A 21,610-nucleotide genomic window follows, 5' to 3' on the forward strand; every position below is an offset into this window, starting at 1 on the left:
TTCCGGCATTGACTGAGCTTTTCCGGCCATTAATTTGCACGTGAGCAGCACGTGTGGCTTACATTGGCTAAAGACACTGATTTTCCCGACTCTTGAATTTTCAAACTTGATTTTATTTCGGGTTTTTTTTCAACTTTAGGTTTTAAAGCTTAGATTTTTGGAGGAAAATTGTGTTTGATTAGCAAAATAAAGCCACACATGCTTCTCACGTGCAAGTCAATGGCCGAAAAAGCTCAGTCAATGCCGGAAATTTACTTTTGGTTGTCTTTCGCAATAAAAAATTACATTATTGTGTGATTTCACAAAAAAAATTATATAAGGTCCTTTCTTGCAAAAAAATTTAAATTAAGGTGTTATTTCACAAAAAAAATTATATAAGGTCCTTTCTCGCAAAATTTAGGTTATAAAAAGTCCTTTTTAACAAATTTGCCTAATTTGAAAGACAGCGACAGCAACCAAACAAAACACCCTCTCGGCGGAGCTTTGTCTACGAACGAGGCAGCGACACTCTCTTCTCCAGTTCTTCCATTCTTCCTGCTGCTTCTTTTTCTCTCTCCTCTCTATTCCTCCCCAAAACGTCGGTAACTGTTCTTTTTCTTTCTCTCAATATTTATGATATTGTCAATTTTAATAGTCTTTTTATCAATTGAATTCCTTTTCTAGTATTGTGGTTGAAAATCCTTTTGTTCATTTTCTAAGTATGCCATTTGGGAAGAAATTTCTTAATTTTGTTAATTTCAACTCATACCCAATGCACTTTAAAGCATATTTTTTCTTCAAATTATTGGATATAATTTTATTTTTTTGAAATTATGATTATTACGGATTAGTTTAATTCTATTCAGAGAAATTGTTGATTAGTTGAAATTTTATGGATGATTATACGGGATAAAACCTATTTTAACTGTTCTCGGGTTCCCTTGAGTAAAAATGAGGGATTATTGAAGGGTTTAGTTAGTTGTGTAAAGGCATTGCTTGTGTGTATGAATTCTAGCTTATTTGTTGAAAGTTGTGTGTTATGATTTTGTTATTCTTCCAAGGAAAGAAGCTAGGTTAGCTCGTCGTGTTTATTTGTGTATCGTTGTGTCTTTTTACACTTTTTTGGTTATGTAGCGGAAATCATTTTGTTGAATTGTGCTTAAAAGAGAGGGGAGAGTGGATCCCTCAATGTGGTTTGGAGATTATTTTATTGCCTGTTACATCAAATGGTTGAGAAATATGAATTACCTAGGAGGCTAGGATGTCTGTTTTAAGTCTGAAAAGGCTGTAATTAGATATTTAGATGAGCCTATTGGATTACTAATACATGATACAATAAAAATTTGGTGCCGAAACCAATCAAGTACCGCTTAAAAGCTCCTTTTTGTTGTCTTTAGAAAGAACAGATCATTGTCTATGTTACTCTGGCTCGGTTAGAACTTAGAAGTACCAGACTTGGATATTTGTCTTTACTCTTGAGTGTTAGACACGGCCATTTTTTTAGTACAAAATGGAGTGTTTAGAGTGTCATACCGATGTTTGAGTGTCAAGTAACTGACACCGGTACTTAGGCGAAATAAAGAGTTAGAGTAGTACGCTGAGTAACATAGATTATTGATATGTTTGTAAGTGGATTGTCATGATGAAGGTCAAGCTCTTATCCCATAATATGCATCCTAAAACTGTATATGTTAAGTTTGTGTAGGATGCTTGACAGTATCTTGTTCATGGTGGATGGTGGCGTTCTTGCAGTAACACACATTCAACGAATTTCAGCTGCTAAGAATAAGATTCATGGACATAGAACTCGACGTATCATCACAAAAGCCTCATCATCTTCAACCAAAGATGTTTGGTCCAGATTACCATCACAATCTGCTGCTTCTTCATTGTCTACTTCTTTTTCACAGCAACCACCTCGAACACACCGCCAAAATCCACCACAAAGAAACACTTTCTTAGACCACAGCATTGACATGGATGATTTGCTGAAATCTATAGCCCAAACCGAGGATGAGGGAGAGTTGTTTGCTTTATTGTCACCTTATAAAGGCAGGCAACTATCTGTTAGGTTCATGGTCTCTCTTCTTTCTCGGGAATCAGATTGGCAACGTTCTATTGCATTGCTTGATTGGATAAATGATGTTGCTTTATATGCCCCATCAGTGTTTGTATACAATGTTGTTATCCGTAATGTGCTTCGGGCGAAGCAGTGGGTGGTTGCACATGGCCTGTTCGACGAAATGCGGCAGAGAGCTCTGGCCCCTGATAGGTATACTTATTCGATGCTTATTACTCAATTTGGGAAAGAGGGCATGTTTGATTCTGCACTTTCTTGGCTGCAGAAGCTGGAGCAGGATCGTGTGTCGGGGGATCTTGTTTTGTACAGTAACTTGATTGAGTTGTCTCGTAAATTAAGTGATTATTCCAAAGCGATATCTTTGTTTTCGAGGTTGAAGAGGTCTGGTATTAGGCCTGACCTTGTAGCTTATAATACAATGATTAATGTCTTTGGGAAAGCTAAGCTGTTTTGCGAGGCTCGAGATCTGTTGAAAGAGATGAGAGAAGATGGAGTAAATCCAGATACTGTTAGTTACTCGACGCTTTTGAATATGTATGTGGAGAATCATAAGTTTGTTGAGGCTTTATCTGTCTTTTGTGAGATGAATGAGGCAAAATGTGTTCTTGATCTTACTACCTGCAACATCATGATAGATGTTTATGGACAGCTTGATATGGCCAAGGAAGCTGATCAGCTTTTCTGGGGCATGAGAAAGATGGGTATTGAACCTAATGTTGTAAGTTATAATACTCTTTTGAAAGTGTATGGAGAAGCGGAGCTTTTTGGTGAAGCTATACATCTTTTTCGCTTGATGCAGAAAAAAAATATTGAACAGAATATTGTTACCTACAATACCATGATAAAAATATATGGGAAATCTCTTGAGCATGAGAAAGCTGGAAACTTGGTGCAAGAGATGCAAAAAAGAGGGATTCAGCCTAATGCAATTACGTATTCAACAATAATATCTATATGGAGCAGGGCTGGGAAATTGGATCGTGCTGCCAAGTTGTTTCAAAAGCTTAGGAGTTCTGGTGTTGAGATTGATCAGGTTCTATATCAGACAATGATAGTGGCTTATGAGAGAGCAGGATTAGTTGCTCATGCAAAACGGCTGCTTCATGAGCTTAAGTGTCCAGACAATATCCCTAGAGACATTGCCATCACTATTCTTTGCAGAGCTGGAAGGATTGAAGAGGCCACATGGGTTTTTCGACAGGCATTTGATGCTGGTGAAGTGAAGGATATTTGTGTATTTGAGTGTATGATTGAACTTTATTCAAGAAACAGGAAATATAGAAATGTCATAGAGGTGTTTGAGAAGATGAGAGCAGCAAGATACTTCCCGAATTCAAATGTTATTTCTCTCGCCTTGAATGCTTATGGAAAAGTCAGAGATTTTGAAAGGGCTGATTTAGTGTATAGAGAGATGCGAGAAGAGGGCTGTATTTTCCCTGATGAAGTTCATTTCCAAATGTTAAGTCTGCATGGGGCAAGAGGTGACTTTGAGACTGTGGAATTACTTTTCAAGGCGCTTGATTCTGACCCCAACATAAACAAGAAGGAATTGCATCTAGTTGTTCGTAACGCATATAAATCAGCTAAAAGACTCAGTGATGCTGCTACAGTCATCAATGATATGCCTGACAAATGAGATCTTGAACACAAAAAAACAAGTGTATATGCTCAGTTTTGTACATTACCTTGGCCTTGCTTTAATTCAACACTTGTGTTGTACTTGTATTACTGTGAATGGTGTAAACGCTCTCCACAATCCACGGTTCACACATCTCTCTCTCTCTCTCTCTCTGCAAATTTTGGAGTTGCAATTATGTTTGATTGAAAAATTATCGTGAATATTATACCATATTTTAGTAGGTAATTTTTTTTCTGAAATATTATCCTCCTCCCCACCCTTTCCTAGCAGGTAATTGCTCTGGCAGAGGGATCACTCTTGAAGATTTAAAACATGGCTATGGTCTCCAATGGGCGATGACCCTACTAGCATCTGAAGCTACCGGTAATTTCCCTCTGTATTACTCTGACAATTTTTATGATTAATCAAATTAGTCCATTGATTATTTAGGGAATTTAGTTATCTTTGTTACTACTGCAAGAACAAAGAAGCATGCCGTTCTTTCTTTTGCTTCTTCTTTCCACTACAAAAAAATGGCAAAACTTCGACCGTCAAAAGTAGTCGGAAAAGAGTGATTTTAGTCGCTAAAACTTTTACCGACTACTTCTAGTTGGTAAAAGGTTGTCAGTGATACCTTGGTTGTAGTTTGGCTAAATTGGCTAAATTACGACTGAAAAGTAGTCAGTAAAAATTACCGACTACTTTAACGACTACTAGTAGTCGGAAAATCACCGACCACTGTGGCAGTTGGAAAAAATCCGACTACCACAACAATCATTATTTATTGACTACCCTTTTGGTCGGTAAAATTTCGACTACTTTGTTAGTCGGTGTAGACACCTACATTTGTCCATATGCTCGAAGCGGAGTGTTCGATGATGAAACCAAACACTGCTTGTCTATACCTTCCTAAGTATGCGACGAACGACCTGTGATTGACTGACAATCCCGAAAATCATATTTCCATTTTTAGTAACTATTATTCAAATGGTAATGACTTAGATTTGAAATTATTTATCAATGTTGGACCAACGCCAAACTTAGTACATATTGGGTATTAAGATCTATTACGAGATCGTAATTTATTATTTTGGATTAAGTAATATCATTTACCAAATCAAACACGAAAGACTCTGTAGGAGATATTCGACCCATGTGAATACATCCAAGTAAATGAATGTTTGAATTGTGTATAAGCATTTACTAAGTTAAACATCAATGAATGTGTATGATATTTTTCAACTACATTATATATCAAAAGTTACATGGATATAATTCAATTGAGAATTATTCTGCAAAAGAATTTATCATGTATGATATAATATTAGGATCGCCAAAATTCATCGTATGGCTTTAAGCATGACGAGCATATACCAATCTCTATTGATCTAAGTAAAGATCAACTAGATTGAGATCAAGGAAATTGTATGGTACTCAAAAAGGTAAATAGGAATAGTTCTTGATTCAAGGAAATGAAGATATGTTAAATATTGATGCTACACGCATAAACACTAGAAACGGATCAAGCAAGATACCTTTGGAGTTAACCATTAGCAAGGACGAGCTATAATGCATCGTGTTTTGAAATGGCAACATGGGTTGAAGACCATGAGTTGTTGCGTGGGAAATTAAATATAGATGGAAAGTCTGTCACATGTCAGTGAACTACTTGGATAAGTAAAATCCAAACAAAGCATCACAAGGAACCTATACAATTGAAGTAAAGTATTTATTTTCTAAGAAGCAATGAAACATAGTTGTTTATGTTAAAGAGTTTCACTGAACTTAAGTAGATCACATGTCAATTGACTTGATGGTTCTTCATTGCAAAATGCGTAAAACCACTATTGAAGCAAGAAAGACTCGATCACGTAATAAACATACTCAAAAGATCTTATCATCCTATCTCGAAAGGCATTCGATGAAAACGATGTTAAGATTGCCAAAGCATGATAACTAAACCTATGCAACAAGGGAGATACAACACTCACATTGTGGCACGGGAAATTAAAATTGGCTTAGAATTCCATTAATTGTTTTAATGATGGATTAGAGGCCCATGGTTGTAAAACATTTGGGTTGAACATTTATCACGTATGAAATGTATTTTCATATTCCATTTAATCTTTGTTTAGTATTAAATGTTGAGTCATTTCAATTTGACAATATATTCAAGATAGAATGCCAGGACCAGTCCTGTGACTAAGAAACGTCTATCAAATGAATTTGAATGTCAAAAATTTAAAATGGTCCTTAGTCGGAGGTTTTTTTTATAAAGGTGGACGCATAGAAAACACTAGACGACTAGAATGCAAGATGACTAGTAGTTCTGTTTCTTGAACTATGTGGACATGAAAATTTCGCAATCATTTGCATAGATATTTACTTGATAAGATTAGTATCGAACAGACTTATGAAACTTTACATAAGAGATGAAAATCTGTCATAAGTATATTTCATTATCTTATTAGAAACTAATCCTTAATATCTGAGTGATTTGAGATTACTTGTTTGAGAACTGGTTACTTTGACGTTGTGAAACGTCGCACCGTAAAAGGAGACTATAACGGCAACGCTCGGGTAATCACCTATCAAACGAAGTCTAATCTCAAGATCGCAAGATTGGGATTGTCCTCCCACAAATCGGAATGAGATGCCAAAAGTTGTATAAGGCCACTCGGAGTGCTAGAAACTGTAAAATACATGGTCGTGCTCAGATGAATCACAGGCTATGATTATCTGTTTATTTAATCAGTTGAACTCTGACACCGAGAAATACCTCTAGATATAATAAGGATGACCAGTCTTACCTTATGTTCATGAGCAAGCATCAGGCGACAAAGGAATTAGGAAATGCACACTTGTCCCTAAGGACAAGTGGGATACTGGAGGAAATAATGCCATTGGTTCAAATTTGCATTTAATGCTAAATCTAGTGAATGCGGTTCAGTATTTATTAAATAAGTTAATTTTTCAGTGAGATCAATTAATCTAAAAGCCTAGCTAAAGACCGCTTCAGTTCAAGTGGAATTAATAATATTAATACCACATTTTACTCTTGATTGAACCTGTAGGGTCTCACAAATAGTACGTGAACAGATTAAGTATTTAGGTGAATATATTATTCATTGAATACTCTAAATATGGACATTCGAAAATGATGGATGTTGGTTTCAGTGGGAGTTAAACAAACCATCAAAAGGCAAAGACGATAATATTTGTCTGAAACGAGGATATTGCCCGAAACAGAAATATGGTTCGTAGCGGAAATATTATCGAAATTGGAAATATTACCATAAACGGAAATATTACCGAAAACAAAAATATTGTTCGGAAATGGAAATATTATTGGAAAGGGAAATATTACCGGAATCGGAAATATTGCCGGATACGGAAATATTGTTCGAATATGAAATATTGCCGAAATCGGGAATATTATCGGAATCGGAAAATTTGCCGGAAACGGAAATATTTTCCGAATCAGAAATATTTTCGGAAGCGGAAAACAAATTGGAAACACGAAGGCCAGCCAAAGCGCCAGCACGTGGGCCAGCGCAAGCTGATCCAGCGCCAGCGCCCATGGGCCAGACCACGATGGCAGCACAACAGCACAGCACCATCCCAGAGGCCAGCCCGCGCCAGGCTAGGTCGCGCCCATAGGCCTTGCGCCTATGTGGGTTGCGTGCTTGGCCATGCCTTGTTTTCTTGCGCGCCAAGCAAACTTGTTGTGCAAGTTGTTTGGGCCATGAGTACACAAATTTATGTTAGGATTAGAATTAGATTTCTAATCTAACTAAAATTGCTAGTTTTCTAAGTCATCCCTAATTCTAGTATCCTAATCCTAATAAGCTTAAGTTTTGTGATATTCTATGCTACTCCATCTACTATAAATATGACCCTAGGGTGACATATTTTAATAGACTTGAATAATCATTAAATTCAATACTTTTGTCTATCACTCAAAGTGAGATCCCGAGTTCATAATACATTAGATAATATTCTAGTTGGTTGAACCTAAAGCGGATTCGAATGTGTTGTGGACTATCTACGGAGATGCGACATTTGGAGCTCTATACTTGTTCTTGTTCGGTTCGGAAGCAGTTTGACAAGGCACGCATCACATAATATGTATTCTGAATTATGCTAATTGATTATGTGTCATTAATTTGAATTCTGACAATTTATGATTTTTCCGCATGCAATTAGATTATTTATAAACTTATATTTATTAATGATTTGAAATCATTATCGAAAAAAGTGCCTAAATAATTGTGTCCATCACTTGAAAATAAGTGAGGGATTATGAACTAAAGAACTTTAACTCTCTATTGGGCAGGGTATAAAAAAAGTTATTTTCATATTTAGAAAGGGTAACGTGTTAGTATACAACGAGAAGGAAGCTTCTTTTTACACGTAAAGTGATCCTTATTCATACTTACTCGATCTCAAAACTATATACTTCGTATTTATTAGCAAATTAATTTAAGGAGAGTATTATTAAATTTAGTAGTTAATCTTACATTTTGACTGTCAATATCCATGACTTTGACTGTAAGTTAGGTATTGAACTAGACTTTTAATTTGGACATACCCATACTTTTCAAGGGTCTCATGTGAAGATTGATGCATCCTTAATCTTCGTTTACCGTTACAATTACAATAAATTAATCTACACTTTTTTTTTTTTTTAATAATTGGAGTACTTTTATGACTTTGCATATTTTTTAGGCAAATTTGTTAAAATTGACCTTTTAAAAAATACATTTTGGGAGAAACCACCTTATAAAAATAGACTTATGAAATGAAACCTGATTTGTAATTTTTTTGCGAGAGATCACCTTTAGCCGATTTCCGATGGTTGACTTGAATTTCCGGCATTGACTGCACGTGACCTTTAAACACAATTTTTTTTTTTTTTTTTTTTTCCGTTTTTTCTTTTTGTCTTTCTCTCTCCTCTGTTGGCTTTGTTATTTTCTGCCAATTACTCCCTCCGTATTTAATTAAAGGATACACTTTGGCCCGCACGTAATTTGGGTCTTGATGGTTCCGAGTTGTACGATGGCCATTAACTATTTATTATGTTTGAAAGTTAGTTAAATTCCGCTGCGTAATTCTGGTAAATAGCCTTAGTCGTTATCACGGTGGCGGTAATATCTTGGTAATTCCTGTATTTACGTTGGAAAATGGTTTTATAAAAATAAGGAATTATTGGGGTGTTACATCAAGGTTAATGACACACCAACGGTCTCCAAACGACTGCGAGTCTACCTAGGTAGAAACCTGCTCAAGACCCTCGGGAGTCAAAGTTGAGTTATCCTGGAAAATAGCTCCAGTAAAAAAACAATCAAGGAATAAAATCTCCTTATTTATTTACCGCGGGTTCTCGCGTAATTTTCTTGAAAATATATTATATCGTCGTGGCCCAGTGAAGTTTGCTTCAGAGTTCGGGAAAGTATAAATACATTGAGGTCGAAGAGAGATGGTTTACCGAACTGGAGAAGTTGCCAAGTTTCGAATCCACTTCCAAAGCCTTCAAGACAGCCGCATTTGAAACAGGTTTCCTCTCCTTGAGGAACTCCCAAACAATAACTTCTTTCTCCTTCGGCTCTTGCAATTTCCTTTTCTTAGCCTCGGGATCAGATGGCCTCTTCTTCTCTTGCTCGAGAGAAGAGTGAAACCACTTCTTCTTCTGCTTCGAGGGCTCAGGAAACTTCCTCTTCTTCTTCTCTCGCTCGGGAGAAGATGAAGATCGTCTTTTTTTCGCCTTCGAATGCTGAGAAGACTTCCTTCGCCTCTGGTCGGTCTTCTTTCTCCTTTGTGGGAGAGAAGAGGATAGATGTCATAGCAAGGACATCAACTTAAGGGAAAGAAGAGAAATAGAACCAAAGAGTCGTCATTACCTGAGCCTCGGGAGCCGGAGCTGCCAACACAGCAGGTGAAGATGATGCTTGAACCGGAAGAACAACAACAACTACTTTGGGACCCTGATGACAGGAGCAGAGACTTCAGTCTCTGACTCGTATGTTAAAAAACAATGCAACGACTAAGAGCTTGAGCTTGAAAAAGAGCTCACCGGATCCGAAGTGGTGACCAACTGACGAATCAAAGTTGTCACATGCAAGGGGTCCAAAGGACCGTCAGTTCGCCACTGGTCGTAACGAGCTTCGTTCACCCGAGCAAGAAGATCATCAGACAATTGGTGTTGATCAAGCTTCGGATTCCGAGGATGTTCTCTATGGAACTTGTACCTGGGGGCATGGAAATAGGGCTGAGCACGGGTCGGATATCCGATCCGAAATCCGACTTCGGATCGATATCCGTATCCGAAAATTTTAATATTTCATATTCGTATCCGATCCGAACATTTTCGGATATCTGATATCCGAAAGTTCTCGGATCGGGTATAACGGATATCCGATATCCAAACTTCAGTGTCACTGTTTCATATTTCCAGTTCGTGGAGATTTTTATGGGCTTAACAAACAAAGGAGAAGCAAGAAAAAAAAACAGAATTAACAAAATATTTAAATGACTAAAAATTGAGATAATTTATGGTATTGAAAATTGATCTAGAGATAGAAAACAAGGAGTATATACATACATATATCTAAAAGATAAAAAATCTTTAACTACCTAATAAATTTTACTAGCAAAAATTTACAACAAAATATATGTAAAAAGGGAAAACCAGCTCTATAGAACACTAGAACTCACAAGTTCATAAATCATAACACCATCTTTTAGTTTTAGTTTAATGGCGTTGTGACTTAACCTTGGCTAGCATAATCTCTCCAAAATATATAAGCATTTTCTATAGATAAATATTCTGATTGTAGCAGATGAATTGAGAAAGCACATGTGGTGATTAGGTTTTGGGATTTGAGGGAGGAAGAAGATGATTAGGTTTTGGATTTGAGGAGAGAGAAAAGGAATAAAAGGTGGGGCAATTGAGAAAATGGGTAAGAATAGTTTATGCTGATTATGTGCGTGAAATAATAAGTCCGTTTAAGCCTTTAAGGAATTAAGGGGCTAGTGGGATGGTGAGTAATATACCCATATTTCAAACTCCGTATTTATAAAATCCTATATTTCGGATATTTTTTCGGATATCGGATATCCAAAAATGTTGAATTACATATCCGAATGGGTATCCGATATCCGAATTTTCGGATCGGATATCTGATCCGAAATCAATTTTCGGATCGAATATCTAAAAATTCGGATCAAATACGGATCGAATTTTCGGATATTCGGATTTTCAGATAGTTTTGCTCAGCCCTACATGGAAATAGATCTTCGAAAGATTGTGCGCCATCCCAAGCGTCAGGTAGTCAATCTCCAACAGCCTAGTCTGCATACAAACAAAGAAAAATCAATCAGATAAAGGAGATTAAAGGAGATCAAACCGCTAGAGCATGGTCTCGGCCCATGAAAATCTCACCCATGTCAAAAATGCGACTGAGACCGGCAGCGGCAAGAATGATCTCTTGGCATATGTAGTGCATGTTCGGTTGCCATTATTCGGGAGTAGGTTCTTTCCCTATAACCCTTGCCGCAACTAAGAGCCACGCTACGTGTTTGACATAATTATCTAAGGTTCATTCGAGGGCTCTCTGAGCTGAACTCATCTCAAGGTCGGGACTAACAAACCACTTCGGGGTAATAATAGAGATGCCTATGATCCACAAGCACCCTTATATTCAACCAACCCTTCTTCTAGTCTTTATTCGAGGATGCATAAGGATGCGCAGTGATGTTTCCCCGTTGACCTTTTTTCGATCTCATGTTCACGATGGACCACCAGTCAGGGACCATATTTAAAACAGCAGTCGCATTCCTCTGCAGCTCAAGAAGATCCCTAAAGATGGCCACATTAAGAGGGAAGTTCAAGAAATAGGAGACCCAACGAAAACCGATGATGTGGCACATTGACTTCAGAGTCAACTGCGCCAGAGAAATGTTGTACCCTATCAGAATGTTAGAGACGAACTCTTCCAAAGGAAATAGTCCATAATCAAATTAGCGAGTATACACCGCGATATGCTTCCTCGGAGGCGCAGTTACTCTGGATGCCAGCGACACCGGTAGCTCGCACCAGTACCCCATAGATTTTCTAATACCATAGAGGTCTTCGATTGCCCGATGATAGTGCCCCGCAACAGCCAACCTGAACCATTTGGGATCGGGGGATAACTTTAACGGTCTCCCGGCATCATCTGTCCGATGCACATAAGGTGCCAAATCAGAGGTCGGGTCGGCTTCCTCCTGGAATCAAGGGTGAAAGCGACGGATCGACACAGGTACAACCACCAATCGATCAGAGGAGTTGGCCCATTGGCCAGAGTAAGTACGGTCATCCTGTTGCGAAGGAACTCCTTCGGCAACCCTACTCCCTGAAGCCTCGAGGGCATCGGACTCAGAAACTCTTGGAGGACACATCAGTGGAGCCTCCATCTCCTCCTCACTAGAGTCGGTCACAACAACCTTTGATTTTCCTTTGTCTCGAGCCATCCACAAAATACTAAATCTAGGGTTTAGAGGGTGGAGTAGAAGGTAAAAGAAGGAAAAGCGAACAAGAAATAAATCAAATACCTTCTCCTGATGCGGAATTTGCCGGAAAAATGAACGTAATCAAAGTAAGAGACAAATCTGAAGAAATAAAGTCGCAACACAGAAAAACCGAATTGCGGAATTTGGGAGATTTTTGGAGAAATTACGGATAAAACAAAAGTTTGAAGGAAATGGATACTTTCCGTATTTATAGAGGTCTAGCCTCAAAACTCTTCAAATTCCACACTTAACCGTTTACCACTTGGTAACCGAAGTTGAAAAGACGATCCCATCAGAGCGACCCACGTAACCGGATACGTGTGGTTCTCGAATTCGTAATTCAAATAAATCAGCAAGAAGCGGGACTTTTTGGCTCCAAATTTCGCCAGCTGTACCCAAATACACATTCATTTAATCTAAATGAAATTGTTTTGGTGGGCATGTTGTTTGGGTGCTCAATTGGATCCCAATTGGGCCTGTAGCCCAAAAGCCCACTTGGCTAACACAACATAACTCAGCTCCCTCTAAAGGTTCCACATGACCTATCAAAGCGGCCCAAGGCCAACTATAATAAAAGCCCAACATCATTTATTACACAAACACTAAAAATATGTCTCTCTAATGCACATACTAACGTACGTTCATTTTTTGCCTTAATTTACACACACTTTAACTTAGAGAGCTTTCTCTACTCCTGATCCTAGTACTTACTTAGGCATCGGAGGGCCTTTCCTCGTAACACCCTCGAGACCAGTTAATCTACTTGTTTGCGGGCATTCTCGAACTACAACATTTTCAAGACCAAGTTAGATCTTCCACTACTACAAAAGGCTTCCATCTAAAGCCCATTGTCTCATACCTGGAACAAATGGTAGTTTAAATAAGTACAAGTTTTGAGTGAACTTTTTCTTTCCGATTTGTTTATATATTATCAGGACAAAAAAGGTAATTATTATGGTCCATTCGGTATCATTTTTGTTTCAAATTTTTGTTTTATACAAAAACTAAAACCTAAATATTTAGAAGCACAAAAAGTAGCTTTTAGTTTTTTATTATTAGTTTTCATAATCAACATGATTACTATAGGTATAACGTATGTGGTAGAGCTAGTTATGTTATTACTGAGATAAAAGTCTATATGACTTAGGAAACCTACGAAGCGTAAGATATCTAGTTTGTATTATAAATAGAGGCGTATAGTATGCCCACGAATAATACAATACAACAAAATCTTTCCTCCTCAATAAATATATCAAAGTATGCTACTTTTTGGGTTAATGATTCAATCTAAATCATACGGCTTTCAAAACCAAAAAAAATTGAAAAATAACAGCGATGCCGAACGAGCCCTTGGTTATTGAGAGGCTTTATTTTGTCTGACCAAATAATATTTTAACAAAAAAAAAAACAGAATTAATCAAGGTAAATTTTTAATACGGTTTTTTCATGAAATTCCCTCGAGGTTTCGCAGAACACACCAAATACCCCTCATGTTTTCAAAAAACATAATACACCCCTATTTTTTCAAAAATGCACCAAATGCCCTTACTACTAACGAAAACCTAAAGTCGTTAGCTCATTAACTCAAATCTGTTAGTTAACCCTAATTAATTAATAACTAAATACTAATTTGTGAGGTTATGACAAATATAAAACATATATTTCATGCGGAAAAACCATAAAGCCAGGAATCGAAATTAATTGCCACATAGTCAATTAGCATAATTTAGGATACATACATGTGACGCGTGCCTACCATAGCTGCTCCCGAACCAAACAAGAACAAGTTTAGGACTCCAAGTGTAATACCTCGTATTTTTATAATATTTATAAATATATTTTATTATATTAATAAAGCATTTTACGATTTATTAGCATTTAAATAATATTTAAATGTATTTAATGTATTTTAATTAATTAGAATATTTATTATTTTAATTAATTATGAAACGAATTTAATTCTTGAGTCGGGAAATTAAATGAGTTGCAAATGATTTTTAAAGCTTCGGGTTTTAAATAAAAAGTCCAGTTCGTTTTATTAATCAAGCCCAATCCAAACAGTTTAATTTAATCCTAAGCTAGCCCAATTCATTTAATTCCTAAGCTCAACTCAAATATCCTAAGCCTAGCCCATCAAGGGATTAGGGAGCCTATAAATAGGACTCCCCATCATCAAATAAACCCCTAAAATTTCATAAAGCCCCTTTTTGATTTCTTGCCCAACACTCCTCTCTCTCTCTCTCTCCTCTTTGGTTCGGTCCGCCCGCACGCACAGCATGAGCACGGTCGTGCCTCGTGTGCTGCTCGTGTGTTGCTCGCCCCTTGTTGCTCGCCCCTCCCTCTTGCTCGAGCCCAGCCAGCGCGCCCTCGTGTGCTGCTGTGCTGTTGTTGTTGCTGTTGTGTGCGTTGCTCGCGCCAGCCACACCACACTCCCTCTCTCTCGCCTCGCGCGCCAGCGCCCACACTCGCACTCTCTCGCTCTCTCCTCGCGCACAGCGCGCCTGCAGCCCTCGTGCCCAGCCCCTGTGCGCAGCCCCTGCTCGTCGCCCCTCTCGCCCGCGCGCGCGCACACACTACGTGTGTGTGTGTGTGTGTGTGTGTGTGTGTGTGTGTTGTGTGTGTTCGTATTCGATTTCTTTTTCGCCCAATCACCCTAATTCGTGATTGTTCCGTGCTATAGGCCGGATTGGTATAATTCTCTTCTTCCTTACCTATTCTATTTAAATTCCGTATTTTAAATTATTATATTAATATTGTTTTGAGTAATTAAAATGCTGGAAACCGGTTATGAATACCGTGGTTTGAGGATTTGTGTGTTGTGATTCATTAGGTTTGTTTTAATTATTAAAGAATGAATTTTCAGATTTGTTTATTTAATAAAGCATGGATTTTTATGATATTAAACTAGTGTTATTGGGATTTTCAAGTTAGGGTTTTAACCTAGACCTAACGAGTCAATTGATTAGCATAATTAGGTGATGATTTTAATTATGATAATCAATTATATTTTCAGATTTGAATAAAGGTTTAAAGTGTTGATTTTTATTGATTTTAAATGCGGAAAAAGTATGTTTTTGTACTAGGGATTGATTTTGCAAATTGAGACGACTTTATTATTGAAAAACGATTGAATTCTAAAGTCTAAAGGAAGTTTTAATTTTTATAAAGTTGCTGGAAATTTAATGAACATGGAAATAATTTAAGTTTCATTATTTTGATGATAGGAGGTGATTTCTAGTTGAGTGCTCGTTATTGCAAAGTGGCCCCTACGCTTAGGTATTCAAGGTACGTACAAGTCTAGGGCGACCACACCTTTTTGTCAATGATATTTCATGATTGTTGATGATGTGAATTACATTATGTGGAATCATGTTTATTTTGGTGAACGAGCATGTGATTGGTGATGTTAGATTTATTGAATTAATTGTTGAACAAGCATGTTGAAATTATTATGAGTATGGATTTCATTGTCAATCATGTTGTTCAATATTTATGCATGTATGGTTCAATTCACATGCAAGGGATGGATTAATTATTTGTATGCTATTGTACGGGATGTCTAGCATACTTTGAGCCATTTATTTGTACCTCGTCGTACTATTTATTTTACCACATGTGAAGGGTTAGCTCACGTAAGCCACCGCACATGTAGGGTTCAGTTGGGAATGTTATGTATGAAATGAATTAGGATTTGTCGTGCAAGGGCACAACCCTCATGTTAATATGCATGATGTGGAGTCTCACTTTGGTGAGGAGGAACATGGTAGTAATATCACAAGTGTCTTGCTTGGTTGATCACAAGTCTTAAAGCATTAAAATAAGATTTGTTTTGGTTGTTGTTTAGTAATTGTATGTATGCATGTTGTCGAGTCTTGAGTTCGCCTTTAATAAAACATTAATAAACGTAAAGTGCAACCAGAACAAGCTTCAAAATTCTTGGAACGTATATACCTTAAGTATGAACAATGGGGGGAGTCTTGCCGGAAAGCTCGTACTCCTACTAATGATACAAGACGTTGTTTCATTTATATTATGCGCAGGAATTCCGTCGGTATGACCCGATTTTATTATTATTATTATATTTGGTGTATGGTTGGCTCCCATCACCTTTTTTCCTTTGTGGATTGTCCTTTTGGCCCGTTCGAAGCTTATTCTAATTAAATTGTGAGTCAAAGTCGAGTCAAGAATCGAGTCTTGTATCTCGTGAATGTTTGCTAATTATTATATGGATTTTGCATGTTGATTAGTACTTAGTGAGTGATGCATGTTTTGGTTTCATTTACTCTATGATTGTAAGTACTCAGCTTTTGCTGACTACGTGCTTTGTGTGTTTCTGGTCATGGCCTTTGCCTTAATGACCCTATGATGATCCATCATTTGCACTTGCATTGTTGGGGAGTAGAATAATATAGCAGGTTGGTAGATCAAGTACGATCGAAATCATGTGGCTTGGGATGATTGAGAGAGTTGCATGCTTTCGTTCTTTGAAACTATTTTATTTAATATTTTAATTATGTTTGAAATGTTTGAATTATTTATACTTTGGGTTTTGGGCCATTATGGTTCCAAATTGTAGGAGGCCTCGATATTTTATTAATTATGGTTTTTAAAAGTTAGTTGACATTTAATTCCGCTGCGTAATTCTGGTAATAGCCTTAGCCGTTATCACAGTGGCGGTAATACTTTAGTAATTCCTTCATTTTAAGTTGGAAAATGGTTTTATAAAAGCAAGGAATTATTAGCGTGTTACAAAGTGGTATTTGCAGAGCTCTAGTTTGAGAGCTGCTTTGCATTAATTAATAGTGCAAAGTGGTAAATCCTTAAACTACGATTGCGGAACTTTAGGATTTTCGAAAATTATTTTCCTAAAGTCAAAACGTATTATTTTGAGTACTCAATATTTTAAAGGTCAAATAGCAATTATTTTGGGTCGTTTGAAATAAGTTGAAAAGTTGGATTATTATTTAATTTAATTATTTTTCCGAATTTTTTTTTATTATTTATTCGAAAATTTCGAATCAAATTCGAATTTATTTTCTTAATTTCGGAAATTATTTTATTTAATTATCCGAATTATTTTAATTATTTATTATTCTATTTATTTTATTCGAATATTCTTTTTTCGAATTTATATTTTAAATTTTTTTCGGATTTCTTTTTATTTTTAATTATCCGAAAATTATTCATTTATTTATTTAATTAATCGATAATTTTCATTAATTTTTGATTTTAATTTAAATAATTTCAACAAAGTTAGGAGTTATTTCTTAATTAATTTCGAAAATTAATATTATTTTCAAGTGAGAAATGGTTAGATTAAGAAAGGGCATATTAGTTTAAGTATGCATTTTATGTGATTATGTGGATTATTAATTGCCATGTATATGTTCTAAGCATGTTTTATCTTGCTTTATGTGATTAATTGCATCATATTTCATGTTGAGCATATATTTGTGCATTGAAATTGTATGGCTCCACGAACTATTTATTGTATCCTTTTGGGGTTGGAATTTCTATGGAAACGCGTTAGTAAGACTTTTGAGTTGTGAATTTTCAGGAATTAAGGATGCTACCTTCTAAGTTCACCAGTTTAGGATACTTAGAGAAGATGGATAATGAGACTCCTCTCACGTATGTTCAGAAGATCGTGTTTGCTTGTGACTATTTGGCTTCGACCAAGAACATGCCCCACCTTAGGCACAAAGATATGATGGCTAGTATGATTATACATTGTTTACCCCATAAGAACCCTTACAAAGACCTCAAGAATAGGTTCAGTGACATGCATTATGGTGATGGTACCCCTAATTGGTACAAATATGGGACTAGTGATGGTAGGTGGAAGTATGATTCCGAGGTTCTTGCTACTATACTAGAGGTTGCAGAAATTAGCTATGAGGATGGAAAGTATTCTGCGGGTTTTGGTATGGGCTATGGAGGAATAGAAAGTGATGGTGAGGATGATATGATCCATGATGAGCAAGCTAGTGATGTTGAGGAGGATAGTGATGATGATGCGGTAGAGATTGAGAATCCTAACCCTATAGTTCCTGAACCAACCATTGAGATATCCAGTGGATCTGAAGATGAGCTTGAAGAGAATAATGTGGTTGATAGTGAGCCACAGCAAAATGATGAGGCTATGGATGTGTAATACCCCGAAATTTTTAAACTCGATTTATTAAAATTAATAATATTTTATTAACGTAATTTCGTTTTAATTATTAGAAATAATTTAAAAATTTCGTTATTTTAAACGTTTTTACGATTTATTTTAAACGATAAATTTATAAACGAAAATTTATTTATTTTTCGTTAACGATATTTTTATAAAGAATTATTTTAGCTTAACATTTCTATTTTTAGTAGTTTCCAAAAATGGCAACCCAATTTCTGAATTTATTCCAACTGTGTAAAATTACAAAAATGCCCTTAGAAAATCAAAAATTCCATTTTTCCTCTTCTCTTTGCTTTCCACGTACATTGCAAGAATGAAGAAAATTCTTCATTCCTCTCCTTCCCTCAATTCAGTCTTGATTCATGCCTTGCTCCTCAAGGATTTCAGCTTCTCTTTCACTCTTCTTGACTATACAAATCAGTCTTAATTCCAATTGGAATTCAACATCAGAAAATCAAAACCAAAACCAAATTCAAGTTTTCATTCCCTTCTCTGCTTCGAACCACCACCACCATCGGTGGCTGCCACCACCAAAACCACCTTCAATCACCACTACCCCTGCTGCCTAGCACCACCTCGATCACCCACCACCGTCACAGCCACCCCTATTTCCCTCCTCTCCTCGCAGCTCCACAACTCCCTTCCCTTGCCTCACTCTTTCTTTGTTCCTTGCGGCACCACCAACGTCGCGCCACCACTCCCAACCTCCCCCACCACCTTGTAAACCAACTCCCGCCCCCACATACTCCGGCGAGCTATATAGTCGCCGCCCAGAACCGCTCCAAGTCACCCCCACCAATTCCCCTGTTTCTCTCCCCTGTCCCGCCCTGCTCGTGCTCCCCCTTCCTTTCTCTCACCGTCGCACTGCCCTCAACCACCATCGTCGGAGCGCTTTAGCGCCGCCGTACCGCCCAGGCTTCAGCCGCCACCTTCTCTTCCCTTCCTCTCTTTCGTGCCTGTTGCTTGCCCCTCCCCTCTGCTCGACATTCACAAAGTCAGGAAACCAATTTCCTGACTTGTGAATTGTTCCCTTTAACCCAAAATAAAAAGGGATGGGCCCAAGTTCTAATGGGTTTTGGTAAGCTCATTCTCCATTACTATTTTCAGATTTATAAACTTATCCTTCATGTTTTTTTTTTTTTTTTTTATCTAAATAAATTTGATAATATGTTTCAATATATGTTTATATAATAAATTACTAATAAATTTTTCAGGTAGGAAAACATATTTAAATTACCGATTTTACTAAAATTAAGTTACTAGCTAGTATTAACAAAAATAAATATGTTTCATGTAAATCGATTTATAAAATAAAAATTTAGTTTTTAATTGAAATTTTGATTAATAATAATATTAACGATAAAACTATGAAATTATAATTTTTATTATTACAATTCGTTATTTATAATTATTTATAAACTTACTATAAAGTATTAATATTAATCGTTAATAACTAATTGGATGGTTTAATATTTTGAAAGAAATCGAACTCGGAGCTCAGGAAGAACGGTCCATCGAACAGGAAATATTAACTACGGTTGAGGTAACATCTATTGCTAACACCCACAATCCCTTTATGAAATGTGTTTTATGAGATTATGAAATGTGTTTATAATGATATGTTTTTATTGGATTGTGGGATATGAAATGTATTTATAAAGTTTGTTTTATGCATGATGATATTTAAATATGTTTAATGAATGATTTTATAAGAATGATGTTTATGAGTTACAAATAAGATACGAAACATGATAAATAAAAGTGTAACCGGTTCTGGCAGTTAGTGGGGTTACTATTTCTAGGTCGTGCACGTACCGCCGTACCGCGGGACACCCAACAAGGGAGAGTGCTCCTTGAGGGTTACCGCAAGCTAAAAGAGAAACTATTTAGGTACGGGCGTATGTCCAACAAGGGAGAGTGCTCCTTGAGGACTATCGCAAGGTGGGAGACGTCCCGCAAGGCTAACTTGTCAGTTACCAAGTAAAAAGAAGGTTTTAAGAAAGATAATGGGAACTATCAAAGTTTCAAGTTATAAATGATGTCTTATTGCATTTATGAAAATGTTTTACTAGTTCTATTCTCCCTGATTGCAAAGTAAATAAAATGAATTGAAATGAGTTTACGCTGTTAGGGTAGTATGTTACTGGGCCTCGGCTCACGATGTTGCTTTTGTTTTAGGTACGAAGAAGATCATGGGATGCCTTAGAGTGAGGATGCAACCATCAAATTCACGATCAATGTTTAGTAGAGACAATTATGTCATTAGTAATAAAGGGATGTATTAATTAAACTCTAAGTTTGATCTCATGATTTGAGTTAGATTTTAATACTAATATTAACCAAATGCTAAAAGTATTTATTATTAAAGTTTATTTAGTAATTTAAAAAGGTTATGTCGCCTTGTATTTTCCACGAGGGAAATACGGCAAGTGACGCTCCGACTAAATTAGGGTTTCCGCTGCTAATTAAAGATAATTAACCTAATTAATGGTGTTTAGAAGTCGGGGTGTTACAGTTGAAGACTCGGATCCGGAAGAAGAGTTGGATGATCCTAATGATCAAGAATTTACTCCAGAGCAATACAAGGAAAGAGATGATCGTCGTGATGACGTTAGTCTCTAGAGAAATGTAATCCTTAGTTTTTTTTTTTTTTTTTCTTTCATTGATTAATAAAGTGGCAAAGCTACTATTTATGGTTTTAGTTTATTATAGTTGGAGAATAAATGTTATGGCATTAGTGGATGTAAGACTTATTCATTGGAGTTTTAATAAAAGAATAGAATTTCCTTTTTGTTATCCTTTAAGTTTAATTCTCAATTCTAAGTCGTGTGGGTATCGCAAAGGGATTATTTGTTATTTCTTTAATGAAATTTTATGTGCAAGGTGGTTTAGTAGCAACCATCTAAATTTACTTGCATCGAATAGTGGGGCGAGAAGGCCCGAAAGTGGCGCCAACTCTTCCCCTAGGTGGCGCCTAAGTGTGTGTTCTTGTTGTGAGTAGGTTCGTTGTAGAACCAGTACCTTAGTAATGTCGTGTCCAACCAATATTAAAGCTAGCCTTTTTATTTATTCAGGAGAAGGGATATGGCTAGCCAAGAGATTTCTGAAGTGGTTAGACAACTAGCTGAGGTAGTTCGAGACCTAGCTCAAACCAGAGCAAACCCAATGCATTACCCGGCTGGGGAAATGTTTAAGAAAATAGCTC

The 21,610-nt window shown here is 36.7% G+C and overlaps 2 protein-coding genes and 1 long non-coding RNA gene across 3 annotated transcripts; 2 read left to right on the forward strand and 1 right to left on the reverse strand.

Annotated features, from left to right (window-relative positions):
• Nucleotides 1–423: 423 nt before the first annotated feature.
• Nucleotides 424–3,830, forward strand: LOC110795366 (pentatricopeptide repeat-containing protein At5g39980, chloroplastic). Its single transcript, XM_022000370.2, has 2 exons — nt 424–581; nt 1,685–3,830. The coding sequence occupies exon 2, from the start codon at nt 1,686–1,688 to the stop codon at nt 3,693–3,695; it is 2,010 nt and encodes a 669-aa protein (XP_021856062.2). The 5' UTR covers nt 424–581; nt 1,685; the 3' UTR covers nt 3,696–3,830.
• Nucleotides 3,776–21,137, forward strand: LOC130472418 (uncharacterized). Its single transcript, XM_056843333.1, has 5 exons — nt 3,776–3,821; nt 3,969–4,061; nt 15,452–15,512; nt 17,785–19,948; nt 20,584–21,137. The coding sequence occupies exon 4, from the start codon at nt 17,794–17,796 to the stop codon at nt 18,379–18,381; it is 588 nt and encodes a 195-aa protein (XP_056699311.1). The 5' UTR covers nt 3,776–3,821; nt 3,969–4,061; nt 15,452–15,512; nt 17,785–17,793; the 3' UTR covers nt 18,382–19,948; nt 20,584–21,137.
• On the reverse strand, nt 9,027–10,675 carry LOC110795375 (uncharacterized). The gene is made up of 3 exons (XR_002535246.2): nt 9,751–10,675; nt 9,578–9,661; nt 9,027–9,490 (listed from the first exon to the last, which is right to left on the reverse strand). It is a non-coding gene; the product is annotated as an uncharacterized lncRNA (long non-coding RNA).
• Nucleotides 21,138–21,610: the final 473 nt, after the last annotated feature.

Source organism: Spinacia oleracea, chromosome 1 (assembly GCF_020520425.1).
Source record: "Spinacia oleracea cultivar Varoflay chromosome 1, BTI_SOV_V1, whole genome shotgun sequence".
NCBI lineage: Eukaryota > Viridiplantae > Streptophyta > Magnoliopsida > Caryophyllales > Amaranthaceae > Spinacia > Spinacia oleracea.

Bases quoted from the DNA above. Each gene is read 5' to 3' on its own strand.
- LOC110795366 (XM_022000370.2), top strand. From the start codon at position 1,686: ATGCTTGACAGTATCTTGTTCATGGTGGATGGTGGCGTTCTTGCAGTA.
- LOC130472418 (XM_056843333.1), top strand. From the start codon at position 17,794: ATGCTACCTTCTAAGTTCACCAGTTTAGGATACTTAGAGAAGATGGAT.